The 18,349-nt window shown below is 42.5% G+C and overlaps 1 protein-coding gene across 3 annotated transcripts in view; it reads right to left on the reverse strand.

The window, feature by feature from the left end:
- Positions 1 to 18,349, reverse strand: part of LOC139567668 (EVI5-like protein) — a 43,473-nt gene that overhangs the window by 13,191 nt on the left and 11,933 nt on the right. For 2 of the 3 annotated variants that reach the window (XM_071389069.1, XM_071389071.1), the window contains exons 2-13: positions 11,878 to 12,248; positions 9,235 to 9,424; positions 8,335 to 8,559; positions 7,868 to 7,942; positions 7,542 to 7,667; positions 6,580 to 6,723; positions 6,319 to 6,408; positions 4,983 to 5,080; positions 4,702 to 4,762; positions 4,479 to 4,532; positions 3,881 to 3,913; positions 3,233 to 3,373 (exon numbers count right to left, since the gene is read on the reverse strand). In XM_071389069.1, coding sequence (XP_071245170.1) covers positions 3,233 to 3,373; positions 3,881 to 3,913; positions 4,479 to 4,532; positions 4,702 to 4,762; positions 4,983 to 5,080; positions 6,319 to 6,408; positions 6,580 to 6,723; positions 7,542 to 7,667; positions 7,868 to 7,942; positions 8,335 to 8,559; positions 9,235 to 9,424; positions 11,878 to 12,113 — 1,473 coding nt within the window. In that variant the 5' untranslated portion in view covers positions 12,114 to 12,248. The remainder of the gene's footprint in view (positions 1 to 3,232; positions 3,374 to 3,880; positions 3,914 to 4,478; positions 4,533 to 4,701; positions 4,763 to 4,982; positions 5,081 to 6,318; positions 6,409 to 6,579; positions 6,724 to 7,541; positions 7,668 to 7,867; positions 7,943 to 8,334; positions 8,560 to 9,234; positions 9,425 to 11,877; positions 12,249 to 18,349) is intronic. The other variant, XM_071389070.1, reaches the window with a different exon arrangement.

Below are 18,349 nucleotides of genomic sequence, written 5' to 3' on the forward strand. Positions count from 1 at the left end.
TACTGTTCATTTCACCTTTGTTGATTATCCATTTCATTTGGTTTGGCAATGTAAACATATGTTTCCCCTGCCAATAAATTGAAACTGTGAAACTAACGTATGTAGAAAGAGTTGTGGTTCCTGACACATTTAGTAACAGAAACACATCATCTTTTGTTTCTGCCGTAGTTGGGGACTTGCATTCAAAACGGAGTCAAGCACTAAGTGACTCACACGTGTTTGAATAGACTAAAATAAATAGTGTGCGTGTGTGAGAAAGATCAAAAATAAATAAACATGCTGCACACATGATGCACTGCACCTAGAGGCAAAGTCACAGAGGAGCATTCGGTGTTTCTGTAGCATACAACACACACTAGCACGCACAAGGACAGGCGACACACAGCCGCTAACACAGAGCCACAATAGAATAACTGAACCCCTATTGTGCTGGACCAGCTGGGCTACAGGCATTGTCTGTCTGTCTACCCATTCAACATCACACTATTGTCCACTTCACCATGGCTGTCTGTCTACATCTATGCATTAGAATGCTCATACAACTGGCTTATACAACACCAGCCCTGGGTGAACACAATGTTATAACACTATGGATTTAGAACAGGTCAAACATCAAACTCTATACAGTGACTACCGCCCCGTAGCACTCACCTCGGTAGCCATGAACTGCTTTGAAAGGCCGTCCATGGCTCACCTTGACACCATCATCCCGGAAACCCTAGACCCACTCCAATTTGCATACCGCCCCAACAGATCCACAGATGATGCAATCTCTATTGCACTCCACACTGCCCTTTCCCACCTGGACAAAAGGAACACCTATGTGAGAATGCTGTTCATTCACTACAGCTCAGCGTTCCACACCATAGTGCACACAAAGCTCATCAATAAACAAAGGACCCTGGGACTAGACACCTCCCTCTGCAACTAAATCTTGGACTTCCTGACGTGCCACCCCCAGGTGTTAAGGGTAGGTAACATCACATCTGCCATGCTGATCTTCAATACGAGGGCCACTCAGGGGTATGTGCTTCGTCCCCTCCTGTACACTCCCTTTTCACCCACGACTGCATGGCCAAGCATGACTCCAACACCATCATTAAGTTTGTTGACGACACAACAGTGGTAGGCTTGATCACTGACAACAATGAGACAGCCTATAGGGAGGTGGTCAGAGAACTGGCAGTGTGATGCCAGGACAACAACCTCTCCCTCAACGTGAGCAAGACAAAGTAGATGATCGTGAACGACAGGAAAAGAAGGCCCAAAAAATTGGCAAAGACTCCAGTCACCCAAGTCATAGACTGTTCCCTCTGCTACTGCACGGCAAGCGTTACCGGTATGCCAAGTCTAGGTCCAAAAGGCTCCTTAACAGCTTCTACCCCAAAGCCATAATACTGCTGAACAATTAATCAAATGGCCACCCAGACTATTTGCATTGACACCCCCCCCCTTTGTTTTTTTACACTGCTGCTACTCGCTGTTTATTATCAATGCATAGTCATTTCACCCCTAACTGCATGTACAAATTACCATAATTGCCTCAACTAACCTGTACCCCCGCACATTGACTCGGTACCGGTATCCGCTGTATATAGCGGCGTTTATATTTTATTGTGTTCCTTTTTTTTTTTTTTTTACTGTCAATTATTTAAAATAATATTTTCTTAAAACTGCATTATTGGTTCAGGGCTTGTAAGTATTCGGCACATGTGACAAATAACATTTGTTTTGATTTATAATGTACGATGTTGTTCAACTGGCAACTGAAAGCAATAATTCAACATTAGAACCAGTCAATACTTTGACAAGCAACACCATCCTAAAAACACACACAGAATTACTGTAAGTGAGCGTCAAACAGTTACTTTGGTAGTGATTCAGTGTCTGTATTTTAAGTGAAGTTTTCAGATATAACCCATGAAAAGAAACTTAGAAAGTGTTTGCCAGCCTTTCCACTATCATCAAAGCGCTACCCAAACACTTACGTTAAGACGATAATCAACTTGATCCTAAACTGACAAATCACAAACATCCATACACAGATTATTCTGAACTGTTTGGAAAACACATGTTGTTATTATGTTACATGGTATGAATAGCATAGGGGCAGAATAACATGTATACACTGCAACAGTTGACTTCTAGACATATTTTCTTTAAAATTGTATATACACAGATAATACATATTTTGAGTAAAAGTAAAGAAACCTTAATAGAAAATGACTCAAGTAAAAGTGAAAGTCACCCAGTAAAATACTACTTGAGTAAAAGTCTAAACATATTTGGTTTTAAATATACTTAAGTATCAAAAGTACGAATACTTTTTTCTTCCTTATATTAAGCAAATCAGACAGCACCATTTTTTATTTACGGATAGCCAGGGTCACAATCCAAAACTCATACATCATTTAAAAACAGAATTTGTGTTTAGTGAGTCCACCAGATCAGAGGCAGTAGGGATGACCAGGGATGTTCTGTGCGAATTGGACCATTTTCTGTCCTGCTAAACATTCAAAATGTAACGAGTGCTTTTGGGTGTCAGGGAAAATGTATGGAGTAAAAAGTACATTATTTCATTAGGAATGTAGTGGAGTAAAAGTTGTGAAAAATATAAATAGTAAAGTACAGAGACCCCAAAAAATGACTTAAGTAGTACTTTACATCACTGATTACGAGGCATACCGATACTGTCTATCGTCCAACATCCACTAACTGTGTCACTCTGGCCACAACTCAACAAACTGAGTTGGGGAAATTCACTTTGACACTTCACCGTTCTCACCAACACCAGCCTTTATTTTTTTTCTCGCCGAAGAATTTGTCAATGTCATCGATTTAGAACGTAATTATTTTTTAAATGACAAGTAAAATGTGCAAAAAATTATGTCAATTATTTTACGAGCAGAAGACTGTCAAAATGAGTCAGTTCCCCAAACAAGAACAACAAAAAAATCCACAGGGGCAACCACAGTCTATACAGCCTAGTGCTGGTCATTTTCAATATCCGTCACTGGTGCATCAAAAACATGTTTTGTCATTTGTAACTTTTAGAGCTTGTTATCCATTGCAATAGACTTGTATTTGAGAATTTTACTCATAATCTCTGAGTGAAAGCCTAAAACGGGTGCACCGTTCATCAAATCCTGACTCTAGATCAGTTCTACATCTGAGTCCCTGCCCCTGCAGCATCCCAATATCTCACCCACACTGACTCCAGATCATTCCTTACCTTCTCCCGCTGCAGTTCTCCGATGGTGTCCTGGGCTTTCTCCAGGTTCTGACTGGTCACGCTGAACTGCTGCCTCACCACCGCCAGCTCCCGCTTGATCACATAGTTCTCCTCCGCCTCCTGCGCCCGCGTCACCTGACCCTGGAATAGTGAAGACACAGGGTCAGAGACCAGAGGGGGCCGTGTCAGTTATAGGGAATATGTCTGGGGGGGGGGGGGGGGGGGGGCTGTTGTATCGACAACGTTGGTTTGAATTTCGAGGGAATTGGGCTTAGCTTTAACACTTTCCCAATTGGAGGTTAGATATTAGGAGTTGACAGAGTAGAATATAAATGGCACTTCTGTATCCATTCCTATTAGGTTGTAATTACCCTACAAAGACATTTCTATCCTAATAAATGACAGAGGGCATTGTGTTTCCACATGCAGGGCTGTATGCCTTAATATTAGAGCTCCTACCATGGACACACAGACGCACATGCGGTCAAGGGGGAGCATGGTCTGACAGACAGACGTACAGACGGACAAACAAAACATTCTCTCATGCAGAAGTCAGGCATTGATTGGTCACTGTCAAGGAGACAGAGAGAGGAAGTGCAGGAGGAAGGAAGGTGTTAGAGGAGGAGAGGTGGTTTTCCAGTACTGTACCTGTATCAGCCTGTCTGCTAGAGCAGCACTTTCCTACGACACCAGTGAAGGAGAGGAAGAAGATAAGAAAAGGATAAGGAGAGAATAGGGAGAAATAAAGACGAATACGAGGAATGAAGGATAAGAATAGGGCAAACGAGTGACGGAAATGTGACACCAGAAAATAAATAAGAGAGGGTGAGAAAGAAATCGATAATACAGAGTGAAAGAGGGTTTGTGTGAGAGAAGGAATAAAAAAAAGAAAGGAAAAGACAAAAAGCATTACTCAGAGGACAACAGGAGAGAAGCAAGAGGGGAAGAAAAGCCAGAGTACTTGGAAAAGGAGGAGAGACTCAGTGGCTCCGGTCTAGAATAAGGCACATCCTTTTAAATCATCCACTCACGCACACAAAATCAACAGACATGGTCTCTGTCCTTAGGTACATTCACAACTTAAGTCACCTCACTTATTCTGTAAATGTGACAGGATATAAGTCTTGGTTGGCATGGCTATATTTTAGCTTCATGTTTCTGGCTGTGTTTTATTGTACATCATAAACCTTATTCACATAAGCGCTAAAGTGAGTGTCTGACTCGAAGCCAAGTTTCCATCGCTTACCTTCTCCAATGTCTCAATCCTCTGCTTCAGAAGCCTGTTCTCTGTGCGTAACCTCTGTGGATGTGCAGACGGGTAGAGAGACAGTTAGGAAACGGTATTAGTCATTATACAAGGCTTATAAATTGGGGACTTTGTAAGTAAGACAGAAAAATATATATATTCTGTCGGTCTATTAATAGATTCGCTCAAAGAAAAAGTTCGACGGGCATGTGCACACGCACACCTTGATCTCTATCTGCTCCTCCATCTCTTTGTTCTTGATTGTGGTGTACTCTTTCTCCAACCTGGCAAATAAAAGCATTTTAGTAGAGTTAGATTCATACAATGCGTTTCTATTTTACATTTATGCATTTGACTGTGTGCAAATAAAACTGAAACTAATAATCTTAAACTGAAAGCATGCTTTGTATAGTAACAACACTACAAGCCTGGTCCCATTGGCCCATATTAACTGTATGTAGTCTACAACCTAAAGCCAGTATTGTTATCAGAAGCAGAGCCTACTTCTTCATCCTCTTGGGGTTGTATTTGACCTGGTAGGCCCTCAGGATCAGCTTGTCTGGGCAGCTGTCAAACTGGTGGGGGATCACCTTCTGGAAGTGCTGTGGCAGAAGGAAGATACATGGTTAGAGCTTCATAGAATACACTCTGAACGAGAATATGTCCTGTTAAGACACTCTGAACGAGAATATGTCCTGTTAAGACACTCTGAACGAGAATATCTCCTGTTAAGACACTCTGAATGAGAATATCTCCTGTTAAGACACTCTGAATGAGAATATCTCCTGTTAAGACACTCTGAATGAGAATATCTCCTGTTAAGACACTCTGAATGAGAATATCTCCTGTTAAGACACTCTGAATGAGAATATCTCCTGTTAAGACACTCTGAACGAGAATATCTCCTGTTAAGACACTCTGAATGAGAATATCTCCTGTTAAGACACTCTGAATGAGAATATCTCCTGTTAAGACACTCTGAATGAGAATATCTCCTGTTAAGACACTCTGAATGAGAATATGTCCTGTTAAGACACTCTGAATGAGAATATCTCCTGTTAAGACACTCTGAATGAGAATATCTCCTGTTAAGACACTCTGAATGAGAATATCTCCTGTTAAGACACTCTGAATGAGAATATCTCCTGTTAAGACACTCTGAATGAGAATATCTCCTGTTAATACACTATGAAAGGGAATAATACATTCAGTAGGTATCACATGATAATTGAAGTAAAGACACTTCACAAATGCCCATATGCTTATACAATGGTTAATTTCACTCTTTAGTTTTTCTTGCCTTCAGTCGGTCTTGTATCTATCTACAGTGATAATTCATGATTTATACTATAGTGCAGGGGTCCCCAATTACATTTAGCTGTGGGCCAATTTTTTCCTTGAGCGGATGGGTGGGGGGCCGGAATCATAGTTATAAATAATTTGTACACTGCAAATTGACCGCAAGAACAGATATAGTATTTGACAAAACAATTAGAATTTCAAACCTTGATTACATTGTGATACGATCACGTGCCTCCATTTATCCGTGGGACTACTTGGGAATAGATGTCCTAAATTAAAATCACTGAGCTAATTTTCTGGTCATTTTACATCCAAGAAAGATTTTCTATTTATTTAAATAAAATCTCAGAAAACTTGAGGGGGGGGGCAAATAAAATCACAAATTAGGTCTCTTAAAGCTGGATTACTTAATGGTGAAACAGCTTATTGGGGAACCCTGCTGTAGTGCCTTTCATGGGATAAATCCCAAATGGCACCCTATTCCAAATATTGTCCACTACTTTTGACCAGAGCCCTATGGGGGGCTAGTGGTTGTTACCTGAGACATGCCCTCCATGTCCAGCTGGATGAGGTCAGTCTGGTTGTACTGCAGAATGGCCATGCCCACACGAAATATAATCTCCAGACCCTGAAGACAGGGAATCAAAGTTCAAGTCAACACAACCATAGTGCTACATCAACCTGTAAATAAAGGTTACATTTAAAATCAAACATAAAGTATATCCACTATGTTGATTTTTTCAAGTATATGTTCACCCAAACACATTCTCACACAAGACACCAGTGGTGAGTCTCTTACCTCGTACATGAAGATATCAAAGATGCGTGTGGCGACGGGCATGGGGAGGAAGGTGAGGAAGAGAGTCAGGAACCAGGAGGAGGCGTACATGGAGGTGTGGAAACTCTGAGAACGGAAGTGGACGTTCAGCTCCGGGAGCTGCTCCTGTTGGGATAAGGAAAGAGAGGGGAAAGAGGGTGGATGAGAGGGGAAGAGGAAGGGAAAGAGGGTGGATGAGAGGGAAAGATACGAGAGGAGTTAATTAAGCAATAAGGCACGAGGGGGTGTGGTATATACCCAATATACCACGGCGAAGGGCTGTCCTTATGCACGATGCAAAGCGGTGTGCCTGGACACTGTCCTTAGCTGTGGTATATTGGCCATATATCACAAACCCCCGAGGTGCCTTATTGCTATTATAAACTGGTTACCAATGTAATTAGAGCAGTAAAAATAAATGTTTTATCATACCCGTGGTATACGGTCTGATATACCATGGCTGTCAGCAAATTAGAAGTCAGGTCTCGAACCACCCAGTTTATAATAGGGGTTTTAGTTGAGCTACAAACCCGTAATGGTTTCAAAGTGGTACTATTAAAAATGTAAGGACTAACCTAGCTCAAGTCTTTGCTGTATGAATCTATTTGCTGCCCCATAGTGGACAACTTTATAATTGCAATATCTGTGCTTATTCCCCAACTACAGTACACTGTATACATACTTACCTAAAACCAGACATTTTTGAGGTAAAAAATATTATAATAATTTCAATCCCAGACACCTCCAAGGCCCTTAAGGTTTTAGTTCATTTGACAATAGATGCATCCTAAATGGCACTGTATTCCCTACATAGTGCACTACTTTTGACCTATTGGCCCTGTTCAAAAGTAGTGCACTTTATAGGGTCTAAGTTGCCATTTGGGACACATTCAACCTTCTACATTGGCCAGCGTGACATATGGAGATGGATAAAGTTTATTTACCTGCAGCAGGTATTCAAACTGGTAGATACAGAGGCCTAGTTCAGCCATGGTTGGTTTGAAAAGCTCCCTCAGACGGTACTCCTGCATCAGACGCACAAACACACAGAACGCCTCCTCCTCTGGCATCTAGAGGGCCACAGGAGAGACCGGGTCAGCCTGTGTGACTGTGTGCATTCACACTAAAATCAGGAGCTCAGAGGTAATTTATTCATACTGTATAAGCAACGAAAAAGGGTAGAATCAGGACAATTCCGTATTTAGCACAACGTAGCACGATAGCAGGAGAGGGGAATGTCTAGACTAGAGGGTTGCTGAAGAGACGTTACCTGCATGAGCAGCAGGCCCACGATGAAGGCACTGCCCTGGCAGTAGCCCACCTCCCGGTCCACCAGAGAATACGCCTGGACACACAGACATCAATCATTATAAACAAACCTATACTCATTGGGGAGGTTTCCCAGACACAGATTAAGTTTAGAGATTCTACATTTGTTAAGCTTTTTAGTCCAGGACTAGGCTGAATCAGAGTCTGGGAAACCAGCCCATACAGTTTAAATACACATTTAACTCAAATCAATCACATTTATTTATAAAGCCCTAAAACCGGAAACCCAGCCTAAAACCTCAAACAGCAAGCAATGCAGATGTAACTGCTTCTAACTGTTCATCCAACTGCACATCTCACTAGTACAAAAATGACTAATCATACCAAATCCATTATGTTTGTCCATGTAAACCTAAGAAACAACATTCTAATAATGCAGTTCAAGGTCAAAGGTCAAAATATCCTCACCTTCATGACGTTGAAGAGCACCTCCTGACCCAGGCTGTCCTGGCCCTTGAAGAACTCATGCTCGGGGTAGGTGCGGGCGATGTCCCGGCGGATGAGCTTTTCGCAGGGCGAGGACATCTTGAGCAGCTCAGAGTACTGGTTCTTCACTGGCATGTCTGTGGCGTTACCAAGCAGCTGCCACACGATGGCCCGGAAGTGGTGTGGGATGCCCTTACGGATCAGCTCCTGGAGGTGAAAAGAAAGGTTTATTTTACAAATCTAATTCTCAGCTTAGTGTAGAACTCTACATCCTAGCCTATATGTCATCTCATATCTTATCTTCACTCATCATATCCCTCCATCTGTGCTCTCTCCTCATTTGTCCTCACTCCCATTTTCTCCTCTCTAATCTCTCCTGCTGTTCTGTTCCTCTCTCCCTGGCTCTGTCTGCTTTCCTATTTTAATTTTATTTAACCCTTATTTTACCAGGTAAGTTGACTGAGAACACATTCTCATTTACATCAACGACCTGGGGAATAGTTACAGGGGAGAGGAGGGGGATGAATGAGCCAATTGTAAACTGGGGATGATTAGGTGACCATGATGGTATGAGGGCCAGATTGGGAATTTAGCCAGGACACCGGGGTTAACACCCCTACTCTTACGATAAGTGCCATAGGATCTTTAGTGACCAGAGTCAGGACACCCATTTAATGTCCCATCCGAAAAACGGCACCCTACACAGGGCAATGTCCCCAATCACTGCCCTGGGAAATTGGGATATTCTTTTTAGGCCAGAGGGAAGGGTGCCTCCTACTGGCCTTCCAACACCAATTTTCCCCCTGTCCTCTCTCCATCTTCTCCCCTCTCTTCCCTTTGCTCTATCAGTCTCTCGATAACTCATCCATCCTCCCCCCTCACCTTGAGCAGCTTGTCCTTCTTGCGTCTCCATTCGTCCCACTCGTTGACGATACGTCCCCACAGGATCCAGGTGTCCTCCTCCAGGTGGGACAGGTTGGACGAGGCAGAGGAGCTGGACACCAGGGACGAGCCGCTGTTCCGCCGCGAGCCGCTCATCGAGCGCATCGACTTGGAGTCCGCCTCCAGAAGTCTGGGAAGGAGGGGGTATCAAGGGTTAGAGGTCAAAGGTCGTCAGACAAGGGTCATATGAGTGAATCAAGAGCCACTTATGCTTTCATTACACTAGTCTTGTTTCTATTACTTGTTTTGATCTTTTTATTGTTAATCCATGATGTTAAGCTTTTCAGGCTTAATGTTACATTCTCTTTTGCATTAACTTAGACTGTCTATTTGAACCGTTTTTAATTATTACCCCATGTAGTAGAAAATCACGTGTGGGAGAATGTCATCTAAAACACTGGAGGGCACAAACAACCAGCAGTACCTTTAATACTACTACGTCAAGACACTGAGCCTTGAGCACCTCTCTGATAGTGAAACACTGGGCCTATTGTTGAGATACTTATCAGTGCCAAGGCCGTAGCAGCTACTCTGATAGTAGAGACACATTGAGGTTGCATCCAAAATGGCAGCTTTTTCCCTATATAGTGCACTGCTTTTGACCAGAGCTCATCTGGACCCTGGTCAAAAGTAGTGCACTACATAGGGAATAGGGTGCCATTTGGGACGCAGGCCGAGTACTGAACACATTGGTTATAATACCGTGCCAGTAACAGCAAATGTCCAACTCACAGAGGCAAAAGAGGAAGGTTCAACAGTGCATGTTCTAGCTCTGGCATCAAAGCGTCTCACAGCTAGCCTAGCCGGCCCGCTAGGCCTTGGCCAGAAGCTCCTCCAGCCCAATGACACATCTGCTCAGTGCATCTGCTCTGAAGCTACCCACAGCGGGGAGAGGCTAACCTCTGCTACCCCATACTGACCTGGAAGCCTCATAGCAATGTGCTGTAACACAGTTGAATCGCTGGACAGTACCTGTTTGTTTATGAGTGGTCTAAGACACTGCATCTCAGTGCAAGAGTTGTCACTGCAGTACCTGGTTCGAATCCAGGCTGCATCACATCCGGCCGTGATTGGGAGTTCCATAGGGCGGTGCACAATTGGCCCAGCGACGTCCGAGTTTGGTCGGGGTAGGCCGTCATTGTAAATAAGAATTTGTTCTTAACTGACTTGTCCAGTTAAAAAAAATTAGTGGCTCATCATTTACCTGGCAAATGCCATTCTCACAACAGCGAAGTGATCTTGAACGCAGCCATGCGAGACCAGTCACCAGGCACAACCTAACAGTAGGTTTCCATTGAACAAGGTTACCTCGACAAAAGCAATGTTGCAAAAACAAAATCTTTGTGACATGTGTCATGGAAACGGCCGATATAGGAGAAATGTTCTAAAGATCAACAACATTTTTATCCGTTCAATAGGGGTGGATTTTTATTTTGTAGAACTTTCCTTATTGCAACAAATGATGGAAACAGTGTTCATCTAATAAATTATTGCCAAATAATTTTTTAAGGTAGACCTACGAGGGGCACATCGAATCTACATTTAATTCTAAATGTCAACTACTTCCCAAATAAAACATTTTACTATAAAAAAAGAATGTTCCTTTGCAGTGACTTTCAATAACGCCTGAATTGCTTAGCGTTGCTTTTCTGGTTGCAAGTTCAAGATCCAATTATTTCAGATCTACAAGTTTCACCATGGCGACAAGGTGGCACAGGAGAATTATTAGAATATGGCAAATATTCGGAAATGCTTGCATTCTATCCATGCTGGCTTTTGGGAGCTACCTCAGACATGAAACAGATAGGTGGGAGGGCATACATGGGAGGGCATAGAGGCTGCCGCCAATTTATTAATGTGCAATTTGCCTTAAATGGATACTGGAAACATTTCAACCACTTCATTTTTATATGACACCGTTTTGCTAAAAGGTTTTGTTGTTTTTTGTGGGATGTCATTACGTCCAGATGTTTTTAAATCGACACAAGACAGTTCAATGGAAACGCAACGCAACGTGGCAGGCAATTGTCACATCCATTTTCTATGCAAACGTTCTAAATGTCTACACAAAACCACTGGACAAGTTAATGGAAACATACAGGTAACTGCCTAAATACATTACACTTGAGTAAATGAGGCATACAAAGTATATTGAAAGCAGGTGCTTCTACACAGGTGTGGTTCCTGAGTTAATTAAGCAATTAACATCCCATCATGCTTAGCATCCATGTATAAAAACGCCCAGTTGGCCATTCATTTGGCTACCATGTCTAAAAGAAGAGATCTCAGTGACAACTGAACACTTATGGGAGATCCTGGAGCAGTGCCTGGGACAGCCTTTTCCACCACCATCAACAAAACAATAAACTATGGAATTTCTCGCGGAAGAATGGTGTCGCATGCCTCCAACAGAGTTCCAGACACTTGTAGAATCTATGCCGAGGTGGATGGAAGCTGTTCTGGCCACTCGTGGTGGCCCAACACCCTATTAAAGACAACTTATGTTGGTGTTTCCTTTATTTTGGCAGTTACCTGTAGCTACTGTGCAACACATGTGAACACCAGTTCCCATCTCTTTCTCACCTGTTCTGCTCCTCCAGCTTGGCCAGCAGCTCTAGCTCGTCAGGGCTCAGGCTCTCCGAGTCAGCGGGGGAGGCGGCGGGGGCTGAGAGCATGGCATCTTGGCAAGATGAGTCCGGGCTGAGCAGGGGGCTGCCCATAGAATGGTCCATGCCAGGGGGAGAGGAGAGGGGACACTCCAGCTGGTTGGGTCCCCCTGTGGAGCCCTCTCTCTCGGGGCTGCCGCTGGGGGTGGACATGGTTGTGGTGGTGGGCACAGTGCAATGCACTGTTGGACAGGGGAGGCTGTGGCTGGGTCTCCTTACCCGTCTCCCCCGCTGTAGGGTCACCTGGTAGGGCGGTGCCGGAGCCAATCGGATCAGGGTTCCTCAAACCTGTTGTGAATTTAGAGAACATTTGAATTACGAGGACATATTCACGAGGACATACACTGAACAAAAACATGAATGCAACATGTAAAGTGTTGGTCCCATGTTTCATGAGCTGAAATAAAAGATCCCAGAAATTTTCCATATGCACAAAAAGCTTATTTCTCTTAAATTTCGTGAACAAATTTGATTACATCCCTGTTAGTGAACATTTCTCCTTTGCCAAGATAAGCCATCCACCTGACAAGTGTGGCATATCAAGAGGCTGATTAAACAGCATAATCATTACACAGGTGAACCTCGTGCTGGGGTCAATAAAAGGCCACTAAAATGTGCAGTTGTGTCACACAACACAATGCCACAAGTTCTGAAGCAGCGTGCAATTGGCATGCTGACTGCAGGAATGTCCACCAGAGCTGTTGCCAGAGAATTGAATGCCCATTTTTCTACCGTAAGCCACCAACGTTGTTTTAGAGAATTTGGCAGTATGTCCAACTGGCCTCAACTGCTGACCATGTGTATGGCGTTGTGTGGGCGAGCGGTTTGAGTGGACCATGGTAGCGGTGGGGTTATGGTATGGGCAGGCATTAGCTACATATAACGAACACAATTGCATTTGATCAATGTCAATTTGAACGCACAAAGATACCGTGACGATATCCTAGGGCCCATTGTTGTGCCATTCATCAGCCGCCATCACCTCATGTTTCAGCATGATAATGAACAGCTCCATGTCGCAAGGATCTGTACACAATTCCTGGAAGCTGAAAATCTCAGTTCTTCCATGGCCCGCATACTCACCGATCAACGTATACTACAGCGTGTTCCACAGGAAACAATCAACAGCCTGATCAACTCTATCAGAAGGAGATGTCGCGCTGCATGAGGCAAATGGCGGTCACACCAGATACTGACTGGTTTTCTGATCCACGCCCTTACCTTCTTTTTTACGGTATCTGTGACTAACAGACACAGATCTGCATTCCCATTCATGTTAAATCCATAGATTAGTGCCTAATGAATTCATTTCAAATTGACTGATTTCCTTATATGAATTGTAACTCAGTAAAATCTTTGAATGCATGCTGCTTTACATTTTTGTTCAGTATACATAGTACATTCGGAAAGTATTCAGACCCCTTGACTTTTTCCAAATGTTGTTACTTTACAGCCTTATTCTAAAATGGATTTAAATAAAATTAAAATCTCAATCTACACACAATACCCCATAATGACAAAGCGAAAAACAGGTTTGTAGAAATTTTTGCTAATTTATTTAAAATAAAAAATACCTTATTACCATACAGTACCAGTCAAAAGTTAGTACACACCTACTCATTCAAGGGTTTTTCTTTATTTTCACTATTTTAGTTTTTTACAACTGCACTTGAAAATGTCAAAGTTCTTCAATTTCAGGATTTACTGACCTTCATGTCTTAAAAAGCAATGGACTGTAATGTCCTTTGCTTATTTGAGCTGTTCTTGCCATAATATGGACTTGGTCTTTTACTAAATAGGGCTATCAAGTGTATTCCAACCCTACCTTGTCACAACAACTGATTGGCTCAAACACATTAAGGAAAGAAATTTCACTAATTAACAAGGCACACATGTTAATTGAAATGCATTCATTCCTGGTGACTACCTCATGAAGCTGGTTGAGAGAATGCCAAGAGTATGCAAAGCTGTCATCAAGGCAAAGGGTGGCTACTTTGATTTGAACAATCTCAAATATACTTTGATTTGCTTAACACTTTTTTGGTTACTACATGATTCCATGTGTTATTTCATAGTTTTGATGTCTTAACTATTATTCTACAATGTAGAAAATAGTACAAATAAAGAAAACCCTGTAATGAGTAGGTGACAAACTTATTCAGACTCTTTGCAATGAGACTCAACTTGAGCTCAGGTGCATCCTGTTTCCATTGAACATCCTTGAGACGTTTCTACAACTTGATTGGAGTCCACCTGTGGTATATTCAATTGATTGGACATGATTTGGAAAGGCACACACCTGTCTATATAAGGTCCCGTAGAGCTCCGAGACAGGATTGTGTTGAGGCACATATCTGGGGAAGGGCACCAAAACATTTTTGCAGCATTGAAGGTCCCCAAGAGTGGCCTCCATCATTCTTAAAAGGAAGAAGTTTGTAAACACCAAGACTCCTAGAGCTGCCCGCCCGGCAAAACTGAGCAATTGGGGGAGAATGCCTTGGTCAGAGAGGTGACCAAGAACCCGATGGTCACTCTGACAGAGCTCCAATTTCTCTGCGGAGATGGGAGAACCTTCCAGGAGGACAACTATCTCTATTGCACTCCACCAATCAGGCCTTTATGGTAGAGTAAAAAGACATGAATTTTACTGAGGAGTTGCTTCCATGACAGCCCGCTTGGAGCTTTCCAAAAGACACCTAAAGGATGAGAAACAAGATTCTCTGGCCTGAATGCCAAGATCCACATCTGGAGGAAACCTAGCACCATCCCTACGGTGAAGCATGGTGGTGGCAGCATCATGGTGTAGGGATGTTTTTCAGTGGCAGGGACTGGGAGACTAGTCCAAATCAAGGGAAAGATTAACAGAGCAAAGTACAGAGAAATCCTTGATGAAAACCTGCTCCAGAGTGCTCCGGACCTCAGACTGGGATGAAGGTACACCTTCCAACAGGGCAACGACCCTAAGCACACAGCCAAGACAACGCAAGAGTGGCTTCGGGACAAGTCTCTGAATGTCCTTGATTTGCCCAGCCAGAGCCCGGACTTGAACCCGATCAAACATCTCTGGAGAGACCTGAAAATAGCTGTGCAGCGACGCTCCAACTTTTCCAAGTTGGATGGAAAGTTAAGTTCCTCGGCGTACACATCACGGACAAACTGAAATGGTCCACCCACAGACAGTGCGGTGAAGAAGGCGCAACAGCATCTCTTCAACCTCAGGAGGCTGAAGAAATTTGGCTTGTCACATAAAACCCTCAAACTTCTACAGATGCACAATTGAGAACATCCTGTCCGGCTATATCACCGCCTGGTACGGCAACTGCACCACCCACAACCTCAGTGCTCTAATAATGATGTTTACATACAGTTTAAGTCGAAAGTTTACATACACCTTAGCCAAATACATTTAAACTCAGTTTTTCACAATTCCTGACATTTATTCATAGTAAAAAGTCGCTTAGGTCAGTTAGGATCACCACTTTATTTTAAGAATGTGAAATGTCAGAATAATATTAGAGAGAATGATTTATTTCAGCTTTTGTTTCACTCGTCACATTCCCAGTGAGTCAGAAGTTTACTTAAACTCAATTAGTATTTGGTAGCATTGCCTTTAAACTGTTTAACTTGGGTCAAACATTTTGGGTAGCCTTCCACAAGCTTCCCACAATAAGTTGGGTGAATTTTGGCCCATTCCTCCTGACAGAGCTGGTGTAACTGACTCAGGTTTGTAGGCCTCCTTGCTCGTACACGCTTTTTCAGTTCTGCCCACAAATTTTCTATAGGATTGAGGTTAGGGCTTTGCGATGGCCACTCCAAAACCTTGACTTTGTTGTCCTTAAGCCATTTTGCCACAACTTTGGAAGTATGCTTGGGGTCATTGTCCATTTGGAAGACCCATTTGCAACCAAGCTTAAACTTCCTGACTGATGTCTTGAAATGTTGCTTCAATTTATCCACATCATTTTCCTACCTCATGATGCCATCTATTTTGTGAAGTACACCAGTCCCTCCAGCAGCAAAGCACCCCCACAACATGATGCTGACACCCCTGTGCTTCACGGTTGGGATGGTGTTCTTCAGCTTGCAAGGCTCCCCCTTTTCCTCCAAACATAACTATGGTCATTGTGGCCAAACAGTTCTATTTTTGTTTCATCAGACCAGAGGACATTTCTCCAAAAAGTACAATCTTTGTCCCCATGTGCAGTTGCAAACCATAGTCTGGCTTTTATATGGCGGTTTTGGAGCAGTGGCTTCTTCCTTGCTGAGCGGCGTTTCAGGTTATGTCGATATAGGATTCGTTTTACTGTGGATATAGATACTTTTGTACCCGTTTCCTCCAGCATCTTCACAAAGTCCTTTGCTGTTGTTCTGGGATTGATTTGCACTTTTTGCACCAAAGTACGTTCATCTCTAGGAGACAGAACACGTCTCCTTCCTGAGCGGTAAGACGACTGCGTGGTCCCATGGTGTTTATACTTGCGTACTATTGTTTGTACAGATGAACGTGGTACCTTCAGGCATTTGGAAATTGCTCCCAAGGATGAAAGACTTGTGGAGGTCTAATTTTTTTTTAAATAGCTGAGGTCTTGGCTGATTTCTTTAGATTTTTCCATGATGTCAAGCAGAGGCACTGAGTTTGAAGGTAGGCCTTGAAATACATCCACAGGTACACCTCCAATTGACTCAAATGATGTCAATTAGCCTATCAGAAGCTTCTAAAGCTATGACTTAATTTTCTGAAATTTTCCAAGCTGTTTAAAGGCACAGTCAACTTAGTGTATGTAAACTTCTGACCCACTGGAATTGTGATACAGTGAATTATAAGTGAAATAATCTGTAAACAATGGTTGGAAAAATGACTTGTGTCATGCAAAGTAGATGTCCTAACCGACTTGCCAAAACTATAGTTTGTTGACAAGAAATTTGTGGAGTGGTTGAAAAACGAGTTTTATTGACTCCAACCTAGGTGTATGTACTCATCCCAGATGTACAGTGGGGAGAACAAGTATTTGATACACTGCCGATTTTGCAGGTTTTCCTACTTACAAAGCATTTAGAGGTCTGTAATTTGTATCATAGGTACACTTCAACTGTGAGAGACGGATTCTAAAACAAAAATCCAGAAAATCACATTGTATGATTTTTAAGTAGTTAATTAGCATTTTATTGCATTTTGTAGCGTAACAAAATGTGGAAAAAGTCACGAGGTCTGAATACTTTCCGAATGCACTGTACATAGTCCTATGTCTCGTTAGTCAATGCTTATACGAGGTCAACTGTTGGTTGATTGCTGGGATAAATGGTTAAGTGCTATGAAAAGATCATTGGATTGTTTGACATTGTCATACAGAGCCAATTTCTATGTCAAACACAACAAACAAAAATAATTGACATACAGTCCCTTGATTCCCATCTAAGTGAATTGATCACAGTCAATCCACAGTGAACGATATTATAGCCGTCCACTTGCTAAGGGAGTGGTTATCAGGGTGTGGGCCTGAGTCACCATGGATGATGACATCACATTCTATAATGGCCATTGTCTCACTGTGGCTCAACATTCACTTACAGTCTTCTTTATAAAGAGATTGGTTTGTGTCTCAAATGCCACCCTATTCTCTATAGTGCACTACTTTTGACCAGGGCTCTGGTCAAAGGAGTGCACTATATATGAATTAGGGTGCCATTTGGGACGCGCCCATTATAAGTGTATGGATTTAATGGATCATGATGTAATCCTGTATTATAAACTGGGTGGTTCGAGCCCTGAATACTGACTGGCTGAAAGCCGTGGTATATCAGACCGTATGGGTATGACAAAACATGTATTTTTACTGCTCCAATTACGTTGGTAATCAGTTTATAATAGCAATAAGGCACCTCAGGGGTTTTGTTATATAGCCAATATACCATGGATAAGGGCTGTGTCCTAGCACTCCGCGTTGCGTCATGCGTAACAGCCCTTAGCAGTGGTATATTGGCCATATACACCACACCCCCTTGGGCCTTATTGCTTAATTAGAAGTACACAGTCAACTCCCAATCATAGAAACCATCATCACAGAGTTTAATACTGTAGACACCATTTAAATCACTCACTGATTGATCAACATTAGCTAGATTACCATTAAATGTGATGTCATGACTGTTTGATGACATCATGCTGTGAATATAAAGCAAGCAGGAAGAGACTCTGCATTAAATGTGATTGGATTGGAGCCATAATTAATTATGAGATTAGCAAACTAGAAAGAATGTGTTGAGAAAGATAGGCCATGTTGATATACTAGAAATCTGCAGAGCTATGAAAATACAAAACAATATTCGTCAAAGTATTATATTTTCTAATTGTTTGTTTTCTCATGCAAATCCATTGACAAAGAAAGAAA

Source organism: Salvelinus alpinus, chromosome 2 (assembly GCF_045679555.1).
Source record: "Salvelinus alpinus chromosome 2, SLU_Salpinus.1, whole genome shotgun sequence".
Lineage (NCBI taxonomy): Eukaryota > Metazoa > Chordata > Actinopteri > Salmoniformes > Salmonidae > Salvelinus > Salvelinus alpinus.